Below are 19,452 nucleotides of genomic sequence, written 5' to 3'. Positions count from 1 at the left end.
AGAAAAAAGATGCTTTTGCTACATTGCAAGGCTCACTTAAATTTAATGCCCTAGGTTAAAACCTGTCATTGCTGTTGATAAGACGATTAAAATCATGCAGCCACAGTACCTTGGTCCAGACTTCATACAATGTGACTGGATCCAGAGTCTTGGTATAGGCTTATTTCTTACTACAAGCAATAAGGAACATAAACAACAAACCAAGGGAGCTCATTTTGCTCATTAATTAATTAAAATCTGCTGTTCACAAGGGTGTTCTGAAAATTTTTCTCTCAGAAAGTTTTTTTTACTGAGCATGTGAAAAATGGATAGAAACCCCTTGTGTTTGCGCCAGTAAGAAAAATCAGAAGAATAAAAAGATGCTACAGAGGAAAAATGGTTCCTGGAACCCACAACAGAGACAATTTACTCAGCACTATTATCCTGTGTATGTTAAAACGCCTTTACAGACTCACCAGACCAAAGACAAGACAACCTTACAGCACTCACTACAAGGTAAGACATGTTTATATAGAGTCAAGATTAGGAATACATATGGTTTATGTGATGCATAGACATATTATTTTTCATACATATACACACATATACATATAAAATATTTTCTAGAATCAAGCAATACAAGTACAGGGAGTACAAATTTAAAATACACTTACAAACAATCTCTGTATCTGTAAATACACAGTAATGGCCTAATGAACTTTATATTTAGTGAAGAATAGCCCAGCTCCTGTCTGAGTGCCAAAGAACCTCCCCTGCACTAAATAGCATGATGATAGTTTTCTGTGCCCAAGTGACATCAAGAAATATGGAGAAGTGCATATGTGTTTGCAATAAATTAGTGTAACACGTTAATTGTTTTCACCCCCAAGCATCGATTCCATTGTAGGCTTGTGTACTAACTTGTCAAGAATAATGGGAGTAAAGTAGTAAACAGAGATATCATGTATTAAAAAAAAAGTTTTATTTTTTCCTTAAAAATATTTATACGTAGTTTCACTTTGTTTATATACAGTCATAAAAGTAAGTTTAAAACTCAAGTTTAAACATCAGGATTTCAAAAACACAGATGTATTGACTTCAAATTAAGGTTCAAGCTATCTGTCACATCTTTCCCTGGAACTCTCAGACAGCATTTTACAGTAGGTTGCGCCGATAACAGACTATCCATCATCAGAAGAAGCAGTCCCACCTGCCCTGTGACCTTCCCCCTTCTCGTACATAGAAGCTATTTTGCCTTGAACTACTGTATTGCTTCTCTAACCCTTCAGTGATTAGGTCAGGGAGCTAAACTAGCTCAAACCAGGGGTAAAAAACATCCCAGGAAGATGGAATATATATTAACTGATCTGAACATCATCCTCTGTTAAATAGTATGCCCTCGACTTTTGGTGAGGACAAGAGGAAACAGTCTCATATTGTGACTGGGGAGGTTTAGATTGGATAGCAGAAAAAATTTCTTCAGCAAAATGGTTGTCAGGAGCAGGCTGCCCAGGGAAGTGGTGGAGCCACCATCCTTGGAGGTATTTAAAAGATTTGTAGATGTGGCACTATGAGACATGGTTTAGTGGTGGACTTGGCTGTACGGGGTTAAAGCTTGGAGTCAATGATTTTAAAGGTCTTTTTAAACCTAAATGATTCTATGATTCTAAGATAAACCTCGTGTAAGAAAGCTGCATTGAAAAGATAAATAAAAAGAGCAGTAATTTTCTTAAATTTAGGTACTCAAAGCAGAATGGGACTGGATGAGCACCAGAATATTGACACAAAAGGGTTAAAAATTCATCTCCACGGCTGAGGGAGAGAGTAGGACCACTTCTTTGCTCAGCAGTTAACCACAAGACCATCTTAACTGCATTATGAAAGCACAAATTTAGAGGTCACAGGAGAAAAGACAACAGTCTCTCTCTCCTGCTTACAACACATCCCAACAGAATTTCACATTCCATACTCTGGCTTATTTACTAAGCCCTCGACAGACTAACAGGAGAGAGACATCCCGAAAAGTAGCTCTGCTTGTTATTGCCAGATCTTGATTTCTCCAGCCCAATCACATGTTGCAAGGAGCGATGGCAAGACTGGGTGAAACACAGCACTCACACAAGCTTCTCTATGTGCAGACAAAGTGCGAATAATCCTTGAAGTATGATAGTTGTAGAAAAACACTTTGCCATCTGAACTTCCTGTCACCAAAAGTGCTCCATCTGGAGAAAATTCACAGCCCACTGCAAATCCTTCCACCTGTGAAAAACAATAACAATGTAACTCTTGATGCTGATTAGAAAAGTTCATTGTGGTATACTGAACATTAATATAGTACAAAACCCACGTATCTTTAAATAAATATACACTAAAGACTTCTCCAGGTCTTTATTAAGACACAGCTATATCAAAAACTTATTTAATCAAGCTATTAAGCATTCATAAAGTCTTCTAATAACTATTTTCTTCAGAGTGCATGATTCAAAATAGACTGGCACGTGGGAAAGCAAATGAAGCCTATTAGTATCTATCACTGATTTATAATAAAACACTATTAGCAGAAATATTAAAAAGCAGAGGTGCTTTGCTATCTATCTTCCTTTTAAACTTGGATACTGAGTTCCTGGTGAGGAATGATACCTTGTGTCCTTCGTATCTTTTCTTTTTGTTGATTCGGTAGGGTCGCTGGGCAGAAAACAAAGCCATGTAGTTCCCGTTGGTCTGAGCAACAAACACAGACTCCTTTGGGTGCAGGGTCAGACTTGGGCATGTGTAACGCTCCTGAAAATGATTTTAAAGGAAGTTTTGTTGTATCAAACAGAAGATTTATTCAAATTATTCAAGTTATCTGTTGATGTATCTGAGAGCCCATAAAGGCCATGGTAAGGATAAGTCATCTCCATAGTATACTTTATGTAAAGATATTTAACTCACTACAAACCACTGGAAGTCCTACATCAAGACAAATGCTAAATCAAACCTCTACCCCAATTTCCTAGCCATTGACCAAAATCCTCTATCTCTCTGAGCCATAATTATACTGGAGAACAATTATAAGGTAACTCCAACCAGATGGTTCTGCATCATCATCTTCCTGCCCAAGAAAGCCCAAGTTTGGACATGAAAGTCAATCTTCTTCTCCCATATCCCTTCCTCCACAGTCATACTGTGCTTTCCATGCTACTTTGTACAGTTCTCAAATCCTCCATCTTTCCAGTTCTGGCCACACTGACAGGAACAGAAAACAGCTGATTGAAACAGACACCTTTCCCCATCCCACTGTTATAAAAAAGAAGAAAAAAAAGGGATCATTATTAGCCTCCTTATGACAGTGATGTGGACATCTGCTGGCTGCGAACTCATAAATACCTGCAGTAATTAATAAGACTTGGCTTTACTCTACAGTTCCTATTTAAGACTGAAATAAGATTACTTTCAAAACTCTGCATGGTGACTCCATCAGAAATCAACTTTCTCACAAGGCTTCCACCAGGTCCAAACCTCTTCTAGTTTCAGCCTAACCTAAAGACAGAGCGCTGAGTTTTGATGCCATGAATACAAAAAGAGCTTTGGCTGTAGGATCCATCTGCATGTGAAGAACACCAGGATGACAGTGACCACTGGACACCATGCGCTGTGTGGTAGAGCGGGAAGAACATCAGACTGGTTTTGCAGTGTGATTTGGAAGTGAAGGACTGGGAAGGAAGTTCTGGGTACTGTAAGGTACTGGACACACTGCACTGTGTGTTTCTGCAGAGAAACTGGGTCTGGAAGTATGTGATCAGAAAGCACAACATAATCTGCAGGAGCAAGGTGCTGTTATGCTGGGTATGCTGTAGTAATGGGTTATTTTAGAGCTCTTAACTATTCATTTGTTAATGCAGACAAGCAATAGATCAAGTCCTGTTGGGATCTAATCTGTTTGGAGAGCTGAGGAGTTCTCTCCCACATCAAACGTTTCAAAGGTGAAATTCAGAAAAGTGAAGCAGAGTTGGCAAAATCATCATCACATTTTGTTTATTCACAGTGCAGAAAACCATTTCAGAGATGCTGTAATCATGTTTGTTTGTTGCTCCTTGGTGCTGAACCCTTCTAGGCTGTAATTTATATATTCACAGTTGTTTCTTTTTTCCTTTCCTATTGTCTATCCAAGGTATTGATAGATCCAATATTGTACAAAGACACAATTCTGGAAATTAAATACGAAACAATCCCATTAAATCATCAATTATGTGTCCTTGTCAGCAGAGTACTGTTCATTTCAGCCAAAAAGCATCTATATACAATCCAATCATATTATATTACATAGGTTATTAGACTCTGGTTTTCAAAAAAGACCCAGGGAGTTGAAATTTTCTATTAACTTCCTTGGTAATCTCCTTTGAAGCTGCCAGCCTTTCTAAACAATTTAGTCCATTGAATGTCTTGCTTGGATAGATGACTGAGAAATACTGCACCTGCACTGATAAATGCAAATTTTGCCTCTGTGATTATGCTGTATTAGGTATCTATACGCACGTATCAGGTTGCTATTACTGTGTGAATATTAAACTCAATTTTTCCATAACCCTCACTGCAGCTGATGAAGAATGTATGAAAAAGTGTGGGAAAAGAATCGTGGCACTATAGCAGCTACTGCCATGCACCACTGGCAATCCACAATGACACTGCAGAGTCCTTGCCTAAATATAGCTTACATGTCAATGAATTAGCACCGAAATGTAAATATTTTAAACACAAGGAGACCTCTCAGCCTTCAAGGTTATTTTTTAATAACAATTAAGTGTTAAGTAAAAAAACAAAGAAAGTCATCATCAACTTACAGGAAAAGCATCTTATATATCACAAGACCTTATTGAAAATCAAATACTTTTTTTTACTACACTGACAAGTATGAAATATTAAATTGTGACCTGAACAACGTAAGTTGTTAATCTTACATGAAAAATCTGATTGGAGATTTTGGCAGCACTTTGGAAGTCCCACGCAACGATGGTGCGATCAGCTGAGTCTCGGCTTACTGCATCCGTGCTTGTAAGAAATTCTCTTCCCTCTGGGAGGAAGAGTATATCCAAAGTCTGTTGTACTGCAGCTTTGTAAACTCTCAACACCTAGTGGATAGAAGAGTTTGTTATTTTTTGACAGATTAGAACATGATAACCTATGTTTACCCTCTTTGTATTAATAAACGTCTCCATTAAATTATTTTATTTTTAAACATCAAAAGGTCACCCAATTTAAAATGTTGTACTAGTGTTTTAAATAGCTTAGTCAATGTATATAAAGAATCAATATACAGGAAAATTAAATTCTATTTTAAAAAGCATCAGTTTGTACAATTTATATATTATATTTATATATTCATAAGATTCTGTTATAAACTACCAAGGAATTAGAGTAAGATCCAGAAAGGGCTTTAGACAACACAATGTTGTGAAGATGGGTCTACACAAACTCTCTTCAATGTTATGAACTCTTCTAGATTCCCTAGAGGAGGCAAAAGAATCCTTGGCAGCAAGCTGGCCCACAGTGTGAGCTGGGCTTTAAACTGAAGGCCTCGGGGAGTTTGGAAGTCCAAAGCGTCAACACTAAATACACTGTTGCAAGCAGCTGGGGATAAGACAGACCGACCAGAGCAGCAACAAACGTTCCTTAGCTGCCTCCTGAGATGAAAACCAGCAGACCAAGCACCTCAGGTGTCTCTATACCAACACACACAGCCTGGGAACAACCAGGAGGAGCTGGAGCTGTGTGCCCAGCCAGAAAGTGGAAAGGGACCTGAGGGTCCTCATGGACAACAGGCTGAACACGAGTGAACAGTGTGCAGCTGCAGCAAAGAAAGCCAACTGGGTGCTAGGGGGCATCAACAAGAGCATCCCTAACAGAGATAAAAAAGTCATTGCCTTACTCTAGCCAGCTCTTTTCACGTCCCACCTGGAACACTGGGTTCAGTTTTGCCCATGCTATACAAAAGACTAGGAAGCTGCTACTTAAGAAAAGACAGAGAGAACTGGGCTTGCTCAGCCTTGAGAAAAAAGAGGTTTAGGGGAGGCCAAGTTCCTGTATTTAAAGGGTGGCTACAAAGATGATGGAAACTCCCTTTTTACAAAGAGTTATGTGGAAAAGAGAAGGAGTAATGGGTACAAGCTACACCTGGGGAGATTCCGATTGTACACAAAAAGTGGGTTAGATTCATGCAGAAATGGGTATCAGCCACAGGATTCTGAATATTTTAACAGCCTGTAAGCTGGATCTTAAAAAGTAAGAGATATTTTTAATTATTCTAAGGAATACATGAACAACTTGAATTTCCTTTCTTTCCATCTTTTTTCATGAAAATCTGTATCTATGTTGTCTAATTTGAATTTTGCAAATCAATACTTTTGCTTTCTTTTTTCTCTGATTTGCCTCCAGTGAAGAGAAACTTCAAGGCAAGTGGCCAGATCAAAGCAAACCATCTCTCTGAATATGGTGATCCTTGAAACTAGGACATGGGAAGACTCCTAGTTTTTAATATCTGAATCTCTCTCCCCAAGATAGCTAAAAACATAGCTGCCTGCATTTCCAATGGGTGTGCGGAGGTTAGTCCTTCCTCTAATGTCACTAGAAAACCAACACAGTGGAGAAAGTGATTGAAGCATTATCCTGAAATGACTCCCAACTTTGTGAGGTATTTCAGTGCCTACCTGACACCCCTAATATACCTAGTGACTACTGACTTCAGGACCCAGGCCATTTGCAGATACATTTTTTTAAAAATAACAACCAAACAAACAATTTTCAGGTGTCGCAGTGAAATGTCCTGGATTATACTTCTGTTTTACACTTTCACCAATAAAAGAAAAATCACTTCAAGTACCAAACTTGAGAACTTGATTTCTTGCCTCACAAAAATCAGTGACTGTTGCAAAATGTTCAGAAAGGTGATCCCACTTTAGGGTGGTGATCTACTAGTGGGTGTCCTGACGTCCCTCCCAGCTCTGCTTCCTGTGATCTCAGCATGTAGAAGGATGGCAGCAGCAGCTGCTCCAGTTGCTTTTCACAGGTTTTGTGAAATACACAGTTTAGAAACATTATGTTTGCATTCGGTGAAGAACCTCAGCCATGCAAGCACCCTACACACCCTATAATAACAGCAACGAGATGTAAACCTGCACACTCAAAAAACTTGCACATCTCTCAGCAATCTGCCTGCATTTTTAAGATAGTGAATATACAAATGTGTTACTTGCTCTCATCAGATTTTACAGCCTCAGAATCTGCATAATATACAAAGCAATTAAATTTTGTAAAGCCAAAAGGGATATTTCCATATTTATAGCCTCCACTTTCTCTATGGAGAAATCACCATGCCTATTTCTTCACAGAGTTATAAAAGGAAGTCTATAGTTCATTAGTAAAGTAGAAAATGAAGCTATTTTGCAGGAGCAAAAATGAAAAATAAAATCCCAAACCAAAAAAAAAAATCCACAAAATATAATAGCTGCCTGGAATGAGAAATGGAAAACCATACAGAAACCTGACAGCTGTAGGAACTGCAGGAGAAGAATGAAGTTAAATTGAGGGGACTGGGCACAAAGGCAGAACCACCCCGACAGACTGAGGAGGCAGCTACTTAGCAGCAGGCACTCCTCAGAAGTGACAAGTCCCAGCCAGAGAATCAGCAGGAGTGAGAGCATGGAGCAGCACAAGTGTAGGAACAGGGACAGAGAGCCAGAAACAAAGGCCAGTTAGTGCTGGGAAATGAAGAACAACAAAATAGAGCAATAAATGATAACAAACTTCCAAACCATTATTCGTGGTAGTGATTCTTTAATATTTTCTTATTTTAAAGATGAAAATCACAGACATACTCTTTAGATCTTCATCACCTAAAAAAGCCCCAATCTTGTGAAAAGTGGGTACATATCCATACATACATTGTGTACAGCTTTGTAAAGGGTTTAGGCTTTGGACTTGTTTTTAACAGTCTTTGGGGCAACAGACATCTCTTGGTAAGGAAAAAGAAGATACTGTGAAGTTGGTAATGTGCAAATACTTTTAATGTTTGCTGAAAACGTGTTGGGTTCTTACAAAAACTGCCACTATCAATTTAAACATTTTCACCAGTAATCATTAAATAATATGTTTGTCTGTTATTTAATAGGATATTTAACCAAATTACCTGTGTACCTTAGCTTTGCAACAGGAAACTGTCTATCAAAATTAGTACAAAACACCTTCTTTTTCTATATGTTTGATACATACCTCAGAAAAACCATGCTGTTTTATCTTCAAACCACATAGTAGGAACTGACTCAGAGAACAGTAAATTAACACTTTGAATAGCAGCTGGGAACTTGATATACATAGTATTTCAATTGCCCCATAAAGACAGCCTTCAAAAATAACTAATTGCAACATCCCTGCTCAGAAAAGTACTCATAATTAAACCTGCTTTGTTCTACCTTAGGCAATTAATTCATTATATGCCTGAGGAACTTGGCTGGGGAAAGCACCAGTTTGCCTACCCTACTGGCTTTAGTTTGTTAATAACAGCTTCCGCTCTTTTCCTACTTGCAGATTTATCACCCATCAGCACTGGAAAACTACAGTCCACTTCTTCAATCTGAGCATTTTCTGGACACAAAAGAATTCATTTCAATGGAAGGCCTAATAGTTTCTGGTGTCAACACAATCCAGCATAATAACAAAGCTTCTTCAATAAGACAAGAGTTCAAGGCTGCAGGCATTCTAAAAGAAAGGTAATTTAAGCAAATTAAATCAGTTTCAAACAGATTCTTATGGTCCTGGTGATTTGAAAAGCAAGTTGTGGTGCTGAATTCAAGGTATATATTTCAGATGGGTGTTCTATAATACTTCTCTGCATAAAGCACATACCATGCACATACTGGTATTCTGTTTACCAAGAAATCTCAAAGCCTCCACACGAGCAATTCAGAAGCTGCTATTTGCCTCAACTCTGTGGTGGTCAGCTGCAAACTGTGTGCAATGCACTTTACAAAAAACACCTCAAGTATTATGCCAGTGATAAGAAAGAAATGTGCTTTAACAGTCATTGTCCTGGGCATCAGGACAATCAACAAATCTAATAGGACTACAGCCAATATGGCTGGTCATCAAAAAAAACCCTTAATCAGTCAGATCCATGGCTTCCAACCTGTAAAATTCAGCATATTTTTTCTTTTATTTCTTGGCCTACCTTTTTAGATTGTGTGATCTGGCATGGACCTGCCACTTCCTACTGACATGTTGAGTAATTAATGCAATGGGGGACTGATTTAAGTTTCCTCTGTGAAACAGTACTACACCATTAACAGTAATAAAAAGTACATTTTAACTTAAAGAAAAGCTTATTTTTTCACTAAATAGATGGGGATTTTATCTATTGCAGTGCGAACCATTTGTGTCAATCTATTGTATTTCTCTTCATGCAGTTAAAAAACCCCATTTTTCTTTTCTATGTAAGTTTTTTTCCCATTTGTAACTGCTCTGTTTTCTGAGATACAGCTCTAGATTATCAAGGGATCTTGAGAATAATTAAAAGGAAAGAAAGGCTGCTCAAGATGAAGAAGTGGTTAACCTTTATCTGGTATTGATCTCTAAGACTTCAGATATGAACAATGTACACCGTCTTTTTTTAAAGTCAATTTCAGATTGCTTGACAAGGCACAAGAATCTTGTGATGGAAATTGTCAACCATTTATTAGAAAAAGAAAATTATTTTCCCGTCAGATTTTTTTATTTAAAATTATCTCCCCATCTCAAATAGGGTAAGAAGTGAAATCTGCATATGGGAAAGATACAGGAAGATAAAGAATGGCTTTTCTGTGAGGAACTCACAGATCTTTTAGTAAAAAACAAGGAATTCTTACTACAGAAATGAGATGACTGAGGGGAATTTGAAAGAATTTGAAATAAAGTCTGAGCAGCATGGAGACAGCGAGTGGTTTCCTTCATTATAAGACTTCAGACTACAAATGAGCAGAAGGCAGCTTCAAAACACAGAGAACGAGATGCTTCTTTCAAACACAACATATTTAAGCTGAATTCCTTGCTACAGGAAGTTGCAGATGTAAAGAGATCAAGAACAACCAATTCCACAGTGTGAAAACTCAAAGTGATCCAAGAAAGACAAAGAGGCAGGAAGCCCCCAGACTCTAAGTTAGAGAGGCCTGAATAACCATTGCTGAGAGTTGTGATAAAGAAGTTTGCTGTACTTCTCTATTCTTAATCTTCAAAAGTGTATTGGTCACTGCAGGGGGTGTAAAATGTGTCTAGAAATGGTCTGAAACTGGAACAGCTATTCCCTGACAGCTTCTCACTTGAGTACTCCCTTTCCAAAAGAAGGACTATTTCATTCCTGGCTTGTTTCAGTCCCTCTGGGAGCACAGGAGTGCTTGTCCACAGACAGGTGTAGGATTCTCATCTGCAATGCCACCATACAAGGCTCCCAAATAAACACAGCAGACTGCTCACCTCTGGGCCACAGACACAACGTGTGCCTTCACACTCAGAAAGGACCCCTGAATGTTAACATTTAAAATCAAATGCCATTATGCAAGTACAAATATTCCCTCACCATATTTCTTTGAACTTTTTGTCCATGGATTCAGGAAGGATTTCTCTGAGAAGAATAACTTGAGTTTTCTAAAGCACTGAATAAATCATCTTATTTTAATTACCTTGTTCTTCCTAATACCACCAGTACATGACAATGTATTGGCTGTTTCTATAGAAACCAGAAGTGCAAGCAGCTCTACCAGTTTCTACAGCCTTTTTTCATATTCATATGCTATCCAGAGACAAATTCATTAGGGTCTCCTAAATACATGCTACTTAAAATGACTGCATCTCATCTGAAAGAAATTGCAATAGAATGTTTCCAAGGAAACAAATGCAGTGCATTTGCACCTATTAATTTTTTTAACTGTGCTTTAACAGCTTAGGCTTATTTCTTTATAAATTCAAGTATGGAGAAATAGCTCAACAACATAAAAAGCATCTCTTTAATCTTTTTCTTTTTAAGCATAAAGTTGTAGACGATAGTTGCAATTTTGCAGCTAAGTAATGTTCAGAGTAATAAACAAAGATGGGGGGAGGGAAAAAACCCTGTTGTTACTCTGCCTTGAACTCTGTTGTTAATAAAAATTTTGCAGTTCATTTCAAAACTAATTTTAAAAGCTTGAAATAGGAGCTTCCACCATTTTTTCTAGTTAATTTGTTTATCTTATCTCATTTCAAAAGGGGGGAAATTCTGTGTAAATCTTCAAATTTATGTTTTCCTTACATTTGCCTTGACTTTATACTAATCTTTTTTCAAACCTTCCTCAACCAAATTTTGTTATTAATCCCAAATGGCTGAACCTTTATATTTCTTTGTACTCTTTCAATTTCTAATAAATCATTGTATTTTTCCTGCATAATATTCTATTCCTTTTTTTATTGATTGTGCTAGCACAAGACTTTCTGTAACAAACATTTTCCAAAAATAAAATAATAAATGCTGTCTCCATTTAGTGTCATGCCTGAAGCACTTCATTAAATTCCTCCCAGTCAGTTTTCTTTCTTGAGACACCCCTTTTAGCCAGTTTTCTCATTATACTGTACCTAGGTTAATTCCTTCCTTCTCCAGCTTCTCTAATTGCTCTGTCAAAGTCCAACATCATAAAGTGACATCAAGTAAACTTCATACAATCGACCTGCACTTAAATCATATAAATTTTTTTTATGTTTTTTATTCCTATATCTGTAACTAATCTTTCCTTCAAAGTCTGTTCTGTGGCTGTCAGGTCTTATTTTACTGGGTCTCCTCTAGTTGATGCCCTTCTTCTCTTTCCCTCCTTGTTTAACATAAGCAGTAGATTTGCATTTATGGAGGTCTAAGAGCTTCAAATAATGCTTTAGATCAGAGCCACAGCCCTGTCACCTTCCACTTATTCCCTCTCCAGATTACTGTGTGGGGCTTCATTAGGACTTGCTGTTCTGACAGTGATCACAAATAGCTCTTGCCAGAGCTCCAAAAAATCTCACTAGTTTGTGACACTAGACACATGAACATCAACAGACAAGAGATCAAAACCAGACTCCATCCAACAGTTGAGGAAATTATTCCTCCATTTTTCATAGAGTCCAAAAAAATGTCAGTGATGTCCACTTTTAAAGTCCCTTGCATTTCTGTATGCACACAATAAAGAACCAGTTCCTGAATGCTTACAAAATGTTGTTTCATCAAAGCAGAATGTAAATAAAAGGTAAAATATGCAAATCTCAAAAATAATCATATGGATACATTTAGAAACTTTACATGAGTACATTCAGATGTAAGCTCTGACTGCTGTATGCCCTTTCACCAGAGCTAACAGCATCCCTGCTCTACACCACGCAAACCTTGCGGACACATGTAAATCCATTGTTTCAATGCAGTTCGACCATTCCCCATGTAATGAACTTCAGCTTCTTTAAAAGTATTTTCAGTTTTAGACAACTGCAGTTGTAGTCTTGCTCTGACAGTACATCGGTGTAAGCTTAGAAACCCAAATTAAAAAGAAAAAAAAAATCTGTAGTCATATTTACTTTAATGAACACATTAAGGTCCTTACTGCTGAGTTAAAGGATACAACCTTTTGTTCTCTTCGGCATTTCAAGGAATATTAAAATTTCAGGTAGAATAAGTGGTTGGAATATATTTTGTATGCTGCCTGAAAAGCTCATGTAGATCAGCCAAAATGAAGGGTGACTGTGCTGGTTAGTGCTGAACATCTTAAGAAATTCTTCCACAGCTCAGAGAAAGGAAATGCTTCTAAAATACATAACTACTTTAAGGTCTTGGGGTTATTGCACATTTCTTTTTACAGGGTTTTACAGGGTTTATCTAGGTTCAGCTCCGAGGTCCAAAGATCCCGTGGGGGCTGTTCAATATGATGCTCCCTCCTTGGTCAACACTGCAGATACTTTTTTTTCAAAACACAGCAGCTCACTTCCAAGTTTTCTGGTCTTTTCATAAAGTCTCTATAAACATTCTTCAAATTTTTCATAAATTTAATCAATGTGTTATACAGTAATATAAGATCTCCAGAAAAATCTCTTTACCAGAGAGACAAAACTGCGTTTAACACAAAGAGAAAGAAATACCACTATAATAAATCTCCACAGGCTATTCATCTGCCTCTTTTATTTTTTTTCAGGCTTTGATTACTTGTGTCCGTAATTTTGAGATGCTGGTATCCCTTACATTTCACTGAGCAGTTAAAAAGCTGTTCCATCCATTCATTTCTCTGAAGTATATTGCTTAGCTTGATCTCAAAGAATTAAACTCCCTTATTGTTGTTTCATTCTTTATCTTGCTTAATATGCTACATTTGAAACTATTTTGCCTATTTGCTCAACAGAACAAGGACAGCAATAAGTATCTTTCAGCATTCCTCTTTTTTTTTTTTATATCTGCCTCTCTGATTAATAGCCTAGTGCACATTTCTGTCGTGGTTTAAACCCAGCCAGCAACTAAGTACCACACAGCCACTCGCTCACTTCCCTTGTACCATGAATGAACTGTCAAACTGAATTGAAAAGATTCATTTACACGTCAGCAAGGTTTGCATCGTGTAAAGCAGGGATGCTATTAGCTCCCCTAAAATTTCTCAGTGTTTTAGTAGCTGAGAGGCTGCCTCAAACCAACTTGATACATTTTCTCTGGGACTTGCATATCCAATTTTTGTACTACATTCAAATCACAAATAAATATTAGTAATTAATGCTCATAAATTCATGGCCCTGGTCAGCCCTGGTCAGAAGTACTAATTCTTTGAAATACCACTATCAGCTATCTTATGTCATTTTCCATCAGCAGAAAGCATCAATGAGGCACACTGGCATAAAGCAGCCCATTTAAACCACTGCATGTATGTGTAATTGGACAATATTTTTGCAATTTCTAATCCTCTCTATCTCTGTTATGCTTAATGTTTTGCTCTGAATTTCCACGAAAAAATCCCCTTATTTCCTGATATACAATTATCATTTCGCCTCACAGTTCATTTTAAGAGATGCAAGAGGATAGCTTGTTAAAACACAGGAGTACATCCTAAAGAGTGACCCCTGAAATTGAATTACCAGCGAATGCTGAAACTGAGTTTTCAATGTGCAATGAGTAACAAGATTCAGATGCCTGATTTAGGGTGTCCACTCTATTGACAAAATATGCTGCAAAGCCTGAAAAGGCTATCGGGAGTATGATGAGAGAAACAAAAAGAATTAGTAGTTCACCCACACATCATTCCAAGCTGAATGTCAGATTAACACACTTGAAAGAATAGCCAAAACAAGAAAATCTTGTAATGAATTAGGATGAAAGAACTTGAAAGGTAGAAAAGCTGTTCGTGTCAAAATTGAAAAAAAGTGATAAGAGGCTTTAGACATCTATTCCAGTTAAGAGCAAATGGCACTTATAAGAACAGGATAAATTTCAAAATACTGGCCAGGACACTATCCAGACTTAACTATGGCTATAACTGTGTAAGATGGAAAAGATATGTGAATAAAGATAACAATATAAACTGAAAACAGGAGTATCTGAAGAATCCATTGAAATCCCCCAAACTAGGGAGCAGCCGACATGACATACTGATGACACTGATAATTCATGCCTAACAAATTTATGGTTCTGTGCCTGAGAGTTTGAAGTGTAACTACAATATTTTGCAGTAATGATGCATAGGTGAGACTAACCTCCATCTCAACACGTTTGTCTGTTCCTCGTTACTGCCTCATGTAAACTGTGTTCTCTCTATTTGCCTTCTCTCTTTTGCAGTTACACTGTTCATTGGTGAAGGACATGCTTCCCCTCTCCCGCCAGTTTTCAGGAACAGTTTCACTGAGAAGACTTTCCAAGACAGCCAAAGAGCAAACTCTAGTCCACAGACATGCACATATTTCTGTGGGCGGCCCCTTCTGCAGAACACCAGGCTGAGGTGGTTGGCAATATTTGGCAATCACAGCTTGGGATGCTTGTGCTGCTTTGCAACCTCTGTCCAGGTTAAGCATCATGTGCTGTTCCATGCCTGCTCCTCTTCACAAGGAACTGCATTCTGAATCTACTTTTATGCAGGTCTGAACTACAATCAGGTTTGTCAGACATATCAATTGACAGTTTAGCTGTGGTTAAACTAAGGCACTGTAAGAATTTAAAACCTAAAAGGAAGGAGCTGCTTTAAGAGACAAACATTTACTGTCCTCATTGCTTGGAAGATGATACTATTGTATTGTATTGTATTGTATTGTATTGTATGTACAAACCTGATTGTAGTTCAGACCTGCATAAAAGTAGATTCAGAATGCAGTTCCTTGTGAAGAGGAGCAGGCATGGAACAGCACATGATGCTTAACCTGGACAGAGGTTGCAAAGCAGCACAAGCATCCCAAGCTGTGATTGCCAAATATTGCCAACCACCTCAGCCTGGTGTTCTGCAGAAGGGGCCGCCCACAGAAATATGTGCATGTCTGTGGACTAGAGTTTGCTCTTTGGCTGTCTTGGAAAGTCTTCTCAGTGAAACTGTTCCTGAAAACTGGCGGGAGAGGGGAAGCATGTCCTTCACCAATGAACAGTGTAACTGCAAAAGAGAGAAGGCAAATAGAGAGAACACAGTTTACATGAGGCAGTAACGAGGAACAGACAAACGTGTTGAGATGGAGGTTAGTCTCACCTATGCATCATTACTGCAAAATATTGTAGTTACACTTCAAACTCTCAGGCACAGAACCATAAATTTGTTAGGCATGAATTATCAGTGTCATCAGTATGTCATGTCGGCTGCTCCCTAGTTTGGGGGATTTCAATGGATTCTTCAGATACAATCAGATACCTTGATTGGTACCAAGGGAAAGCACTACTGAAATTCAGACAATTCACAAGTGGGAAAAAAGAGCCAAGAACAGCATTTTTCAATCCATTTGTCTTGGTGACACTGTGACTGTTCAAAGATAACACCAAAATACTGCAGATTGGCAGAGACACTAACAATGGGAGAATAACAGACCCAGGAGACAACTCAGAACTAACTTATGTAGCACAGGCACTAACATCTGTTATCTAGCCCCTTAGTTCTACTTGAGTCAGTGCCAATTTTGCATAGTCTTCAGATCTTGTCATCACAATCTCTGGTATCAGAACTGCTGAAAAAAAATCTTAATCAAGCATAAGTCTTGGATTGTAAATATCCATTATAAACAAATCTTCTGTTTCCTTGAAACTGAAGTGCCTTCTTAATTCTCAATATTGGAGAATGTGTTCTACCACCTCTGAAAAATTTCTAACATACTCCTCCACAACCATACACAACACCAGCACCGTCCAGACAGGCACATTTTTGCAACATGTTACTTCAGCCATTTGTTGCTGTAGAACAGAACCAGTTATCATTTTCCATCTGGAGAAACAGGGCACTCTAGACATACACAGGCTGGAAGCATTGCCAGTTTTGGCATGACCACGCTCATCAATCACAATTGATTTCAAATCTATAGAAAAATCACCTTCACAGATTCTCAGAGATAATCATTTAAAGATATGCACAGGCACAAAATCCATCATAAAGAAACATCATGGGATGAAAGAATTTCTCTGGCTTTGTACACAGCCAGACTATCGCTTGACTTTGTGTACAACTACACAAAGATTATTGGATTAGACTATTATTATTTTTATTATTGGAAAAGATTATTGGACCAAGTCAGAACACCTCTCAAAGAATATTTTGCCACATACATCTGCCATCTTCTCCTTGACTACAGTCAAAGACCCCAAATTTGACATAACAACCAACAATCTTTAAGCCTTAAAAAGATGATACCCATTGAGTTCCTGAAGCACCTTTTAAAAGTAGTTCAGCATACCATGACACACAGTGGGTTCTCTATGCTAAAAAGGACAGTGAAGTATTCAATTACAGACTGTACCTCCTCCCCACAATTAAGATCTACTGTTACGAGAATATCAAGAAAGAAAAACTGTATTCTCTATGTCATTTCCATGCTATGAAACCACTGCTCCTGCTCTTCAGGAGAAAAGACTTCTATTAGTCTTTCTTCAGAAGAAGAACAGGGAGAACAGTTAAAATGAAAAATCTCATTTCCTTTTTAAAAAGTTACATAGGTATTTTTTATTAAATGCATTTACATTTTGCAATTTAAAACTAGAACCATCTTCCTTCACAGACCTGTGCTTTGAGTATCTCTTCACATTCCTATCAAGGAAAACTAGCCATCATACAAGTATGATGGATGCAATAAATCCCATCCACAGCTTCCTACAAAGGTTTTCATACTAACACTGTAACTCTGAAACTCACAGTAAATTTATTTTCATAGTAGCCTCAGATGTGGCAGTCTCAATATGTATTTACTAATGTTTTTCTTGTAAGAACTTACTCATGTGGTAGAGACCCTACATAATTAAATTCTTTTCTCAAACATAAGTGACAAATGCAACTCCAGCACAGGAACTAGATTGTTAGTTGCACAAGAATACTCTGACTAGATTGTTAGTTGCACAAGAATACTCTGTGTCCTCAACAGAGCAACTCTCACAATTATTTCAGAGCTCTTCTGTTAGACCCCTCACACCTGAAACTCATCTCCCTATATCTCTCACCTATTATTCTTAGTGCATCAAAGGCAGAGACAAGGTTTGGCTATGCTATCTTACCTTTTTCAGGTCCCTTCTGACATCCTCAAGAACAAACAAATGGCTAACTATGATGAGCACGATCTACCCACAGAGAAATTCAAAGGAAAACAAAGAACTTTACAGTCCCTGCTTCTCCTTGAGCTGTTCTGTGCATGAGGATCTTGCTTACCTTACACTTCTACTGGCAGAGTACAGCTCTGGTCTTACCTGAGCTCTGAATGGCAGCTGGGAGCACATTGTTCTTTGTGGTTCATGATAAAGTAAAAAGCAGAGGCATATCACACCTCTGTGGCCCTTCAGGAATGTAAAAATTGCTCCAGGCTTCTATACAAAAGGTACAGGCACACATATCTGGACCCACATGTAACAGCTTGAAGAGCAAATTAACTCTACTGCTTCCTAGTACACAACTGCTTTTCACAATCCTGAAGCGAGCCATTGGCTTTGTTTAATTCAATTCGATGTTACTTATATCTACAGAAATAAAAAAAATCATATTTCTGTGTACAATGATCCTTATAGCACTTAAAAGATATTACAGAGGTTCATATCAACGAATAGGAACACAAATGCAAATGCAAAATACTTCTGAATAACATTCCATTGAATGACCAGTAAGTACATCTTGCACCTTAGTAACACACAGCACACACAACCTAGGAAACACTCGGAAAGAGAAAGAGAAAAAAGATTTCATTTACCTTAGAAGTCCTTATATCCCACGCTTTAACTTCTGGGCTGAACCCTCCGCAAATGAAAACATTTGACTCTGTAGGGTGGAACTTCAGTGCACTGATCCTAAATTCTGTTTTGCTGCTAAATATCTGCTTCCCTAAAATCAAGTGACAAGCAGAGATTAAAATTTGAGCAGAAAATGAAATATGTTATTCATTTCAACTTAGTTTCAAAGATATCAAGGTTGCCAAAGGTGAACTTGCTTATATCTACATATTTCAAATAGCTGGGGCTAGTCTAATTTAATGAAGAGACAACTCACTAATTTCTATCCACATGAAACTGCTCCTGCTCATGGGCCTCTGCACCACTGACTGCTTCCCACTGAAAGGAGAGAACAAGTGGTTCCCACACTAAGGAGAGGAGCTCCACTGAGGTCACAACTCAGACAACACACAGGAAGAAATCTACGAATGTAATGGTTGAATGTTTCCCTACAGAGAAGCCACAGTCTTTTTTTCCAGTGAGACAAAAACAACTAGAACAAAAAATCGTACAGAAATAACACATCCCAATCTATATTACAACTTTTAAGTTGTTTACCTATCTTTCTGTGAAGGTAGGAGTGAAACTTCATCTTGAAAGTAGGAAATAATTTGCATATCACCATATGAAGGCAATAGCTGTTCCCATGGATACACTGTTGCCAACATTTAATTGTGTACACTAATCTCCACAGGACCCTGTGGTTAGTATCAATTGGATGGCCTGCACTTCTGAACACAACAGAATTCAGCTAGGTTAATTTATAGCACTTTTTCACAGTCCGCTGCTTCCTGTCATCCTAACAAATTCATGACATTACTGTACATTCCCCAAAATAAAATTTTTGGAACAGCAGTATGGACCAAGATAAATATACCTGCTCACTTTCACAATAACAACTGTGATTTATATTCTACATATCCCATATAAAGATCTACATTAAATAAAGTTACTGCTGTAAGCAACAGTGAAGGAGGTACTCCAGAAGTAAAACAAAACAAAAAAAAAATCCTTTAAAATACTATGATAAAAGCTTCTTAAAATATTCTTAAATCTGCATTTTGTGCAAG

The 19,452-nt window shown here is 37.8% G+C and overlaps 1 protein-coding gene across 3 annotated transcripts in view; it reads right to left on the bottom strand.

The window, feature by feature from the left end:
- Positions 1 to 376: 376 nt before the first annotated feature.
- Positions 377 to 19,452, bottom strand: part of WDR25 (WD repeat domain 25) — a 62,383-nt gene continuing 43,307 nt past the window's right edge. For all 3 annotated transcript variants that reach the window (XM_042047957.1, XM_042047958.1, XM_042047956.1), the window contains exons 4-7: positions 18,364 to 18,494; positions 4,920 to 5,090; positions 2,620 to 2,760; positions 377 to 2,238 (exon numbers count right to left, since the gene is read on the bottom strand). In XM_042047957.1, the coding sequence (XP_041903891.1) occupies positions 2,017 to 2,238; positions 2,620 to 2,760; positions 4,920 to 5,090; positions 18,364 to 18,494 (665 nt within the window). In that variant the 3' untranslated portion in view covers positions 377 to 2,016. The remainder of the gene's footprint in view (positions 2,239 to 2,619; positions 2,761 to 4,919; positions 5,091 to 18,363; positions 18,495 to 19,452) is intronic.

The sequence above is a fragment of the Corvus kubaryi genome, unplaced genomic scaffold (genome assembly GCF_017639235.1).
Source record: "Corvus kubaryi isolate FWS band 111438036 unplaced genomic scaffold, C.kubaryi_AGA036_p1.0 66, whole genome shotgun sequence".
Lineage (NCBI taxonomy): Eukaryota > Metazoa > Chordata > Aves > Passeriformes > Corvidae > Corvus > Corvus kubaryi.
The sequence above is the reverse complement of the archived record's forward strand: the minus strand, read 5'-3'. Positions and strand labels throughout refer to the sequence as shown.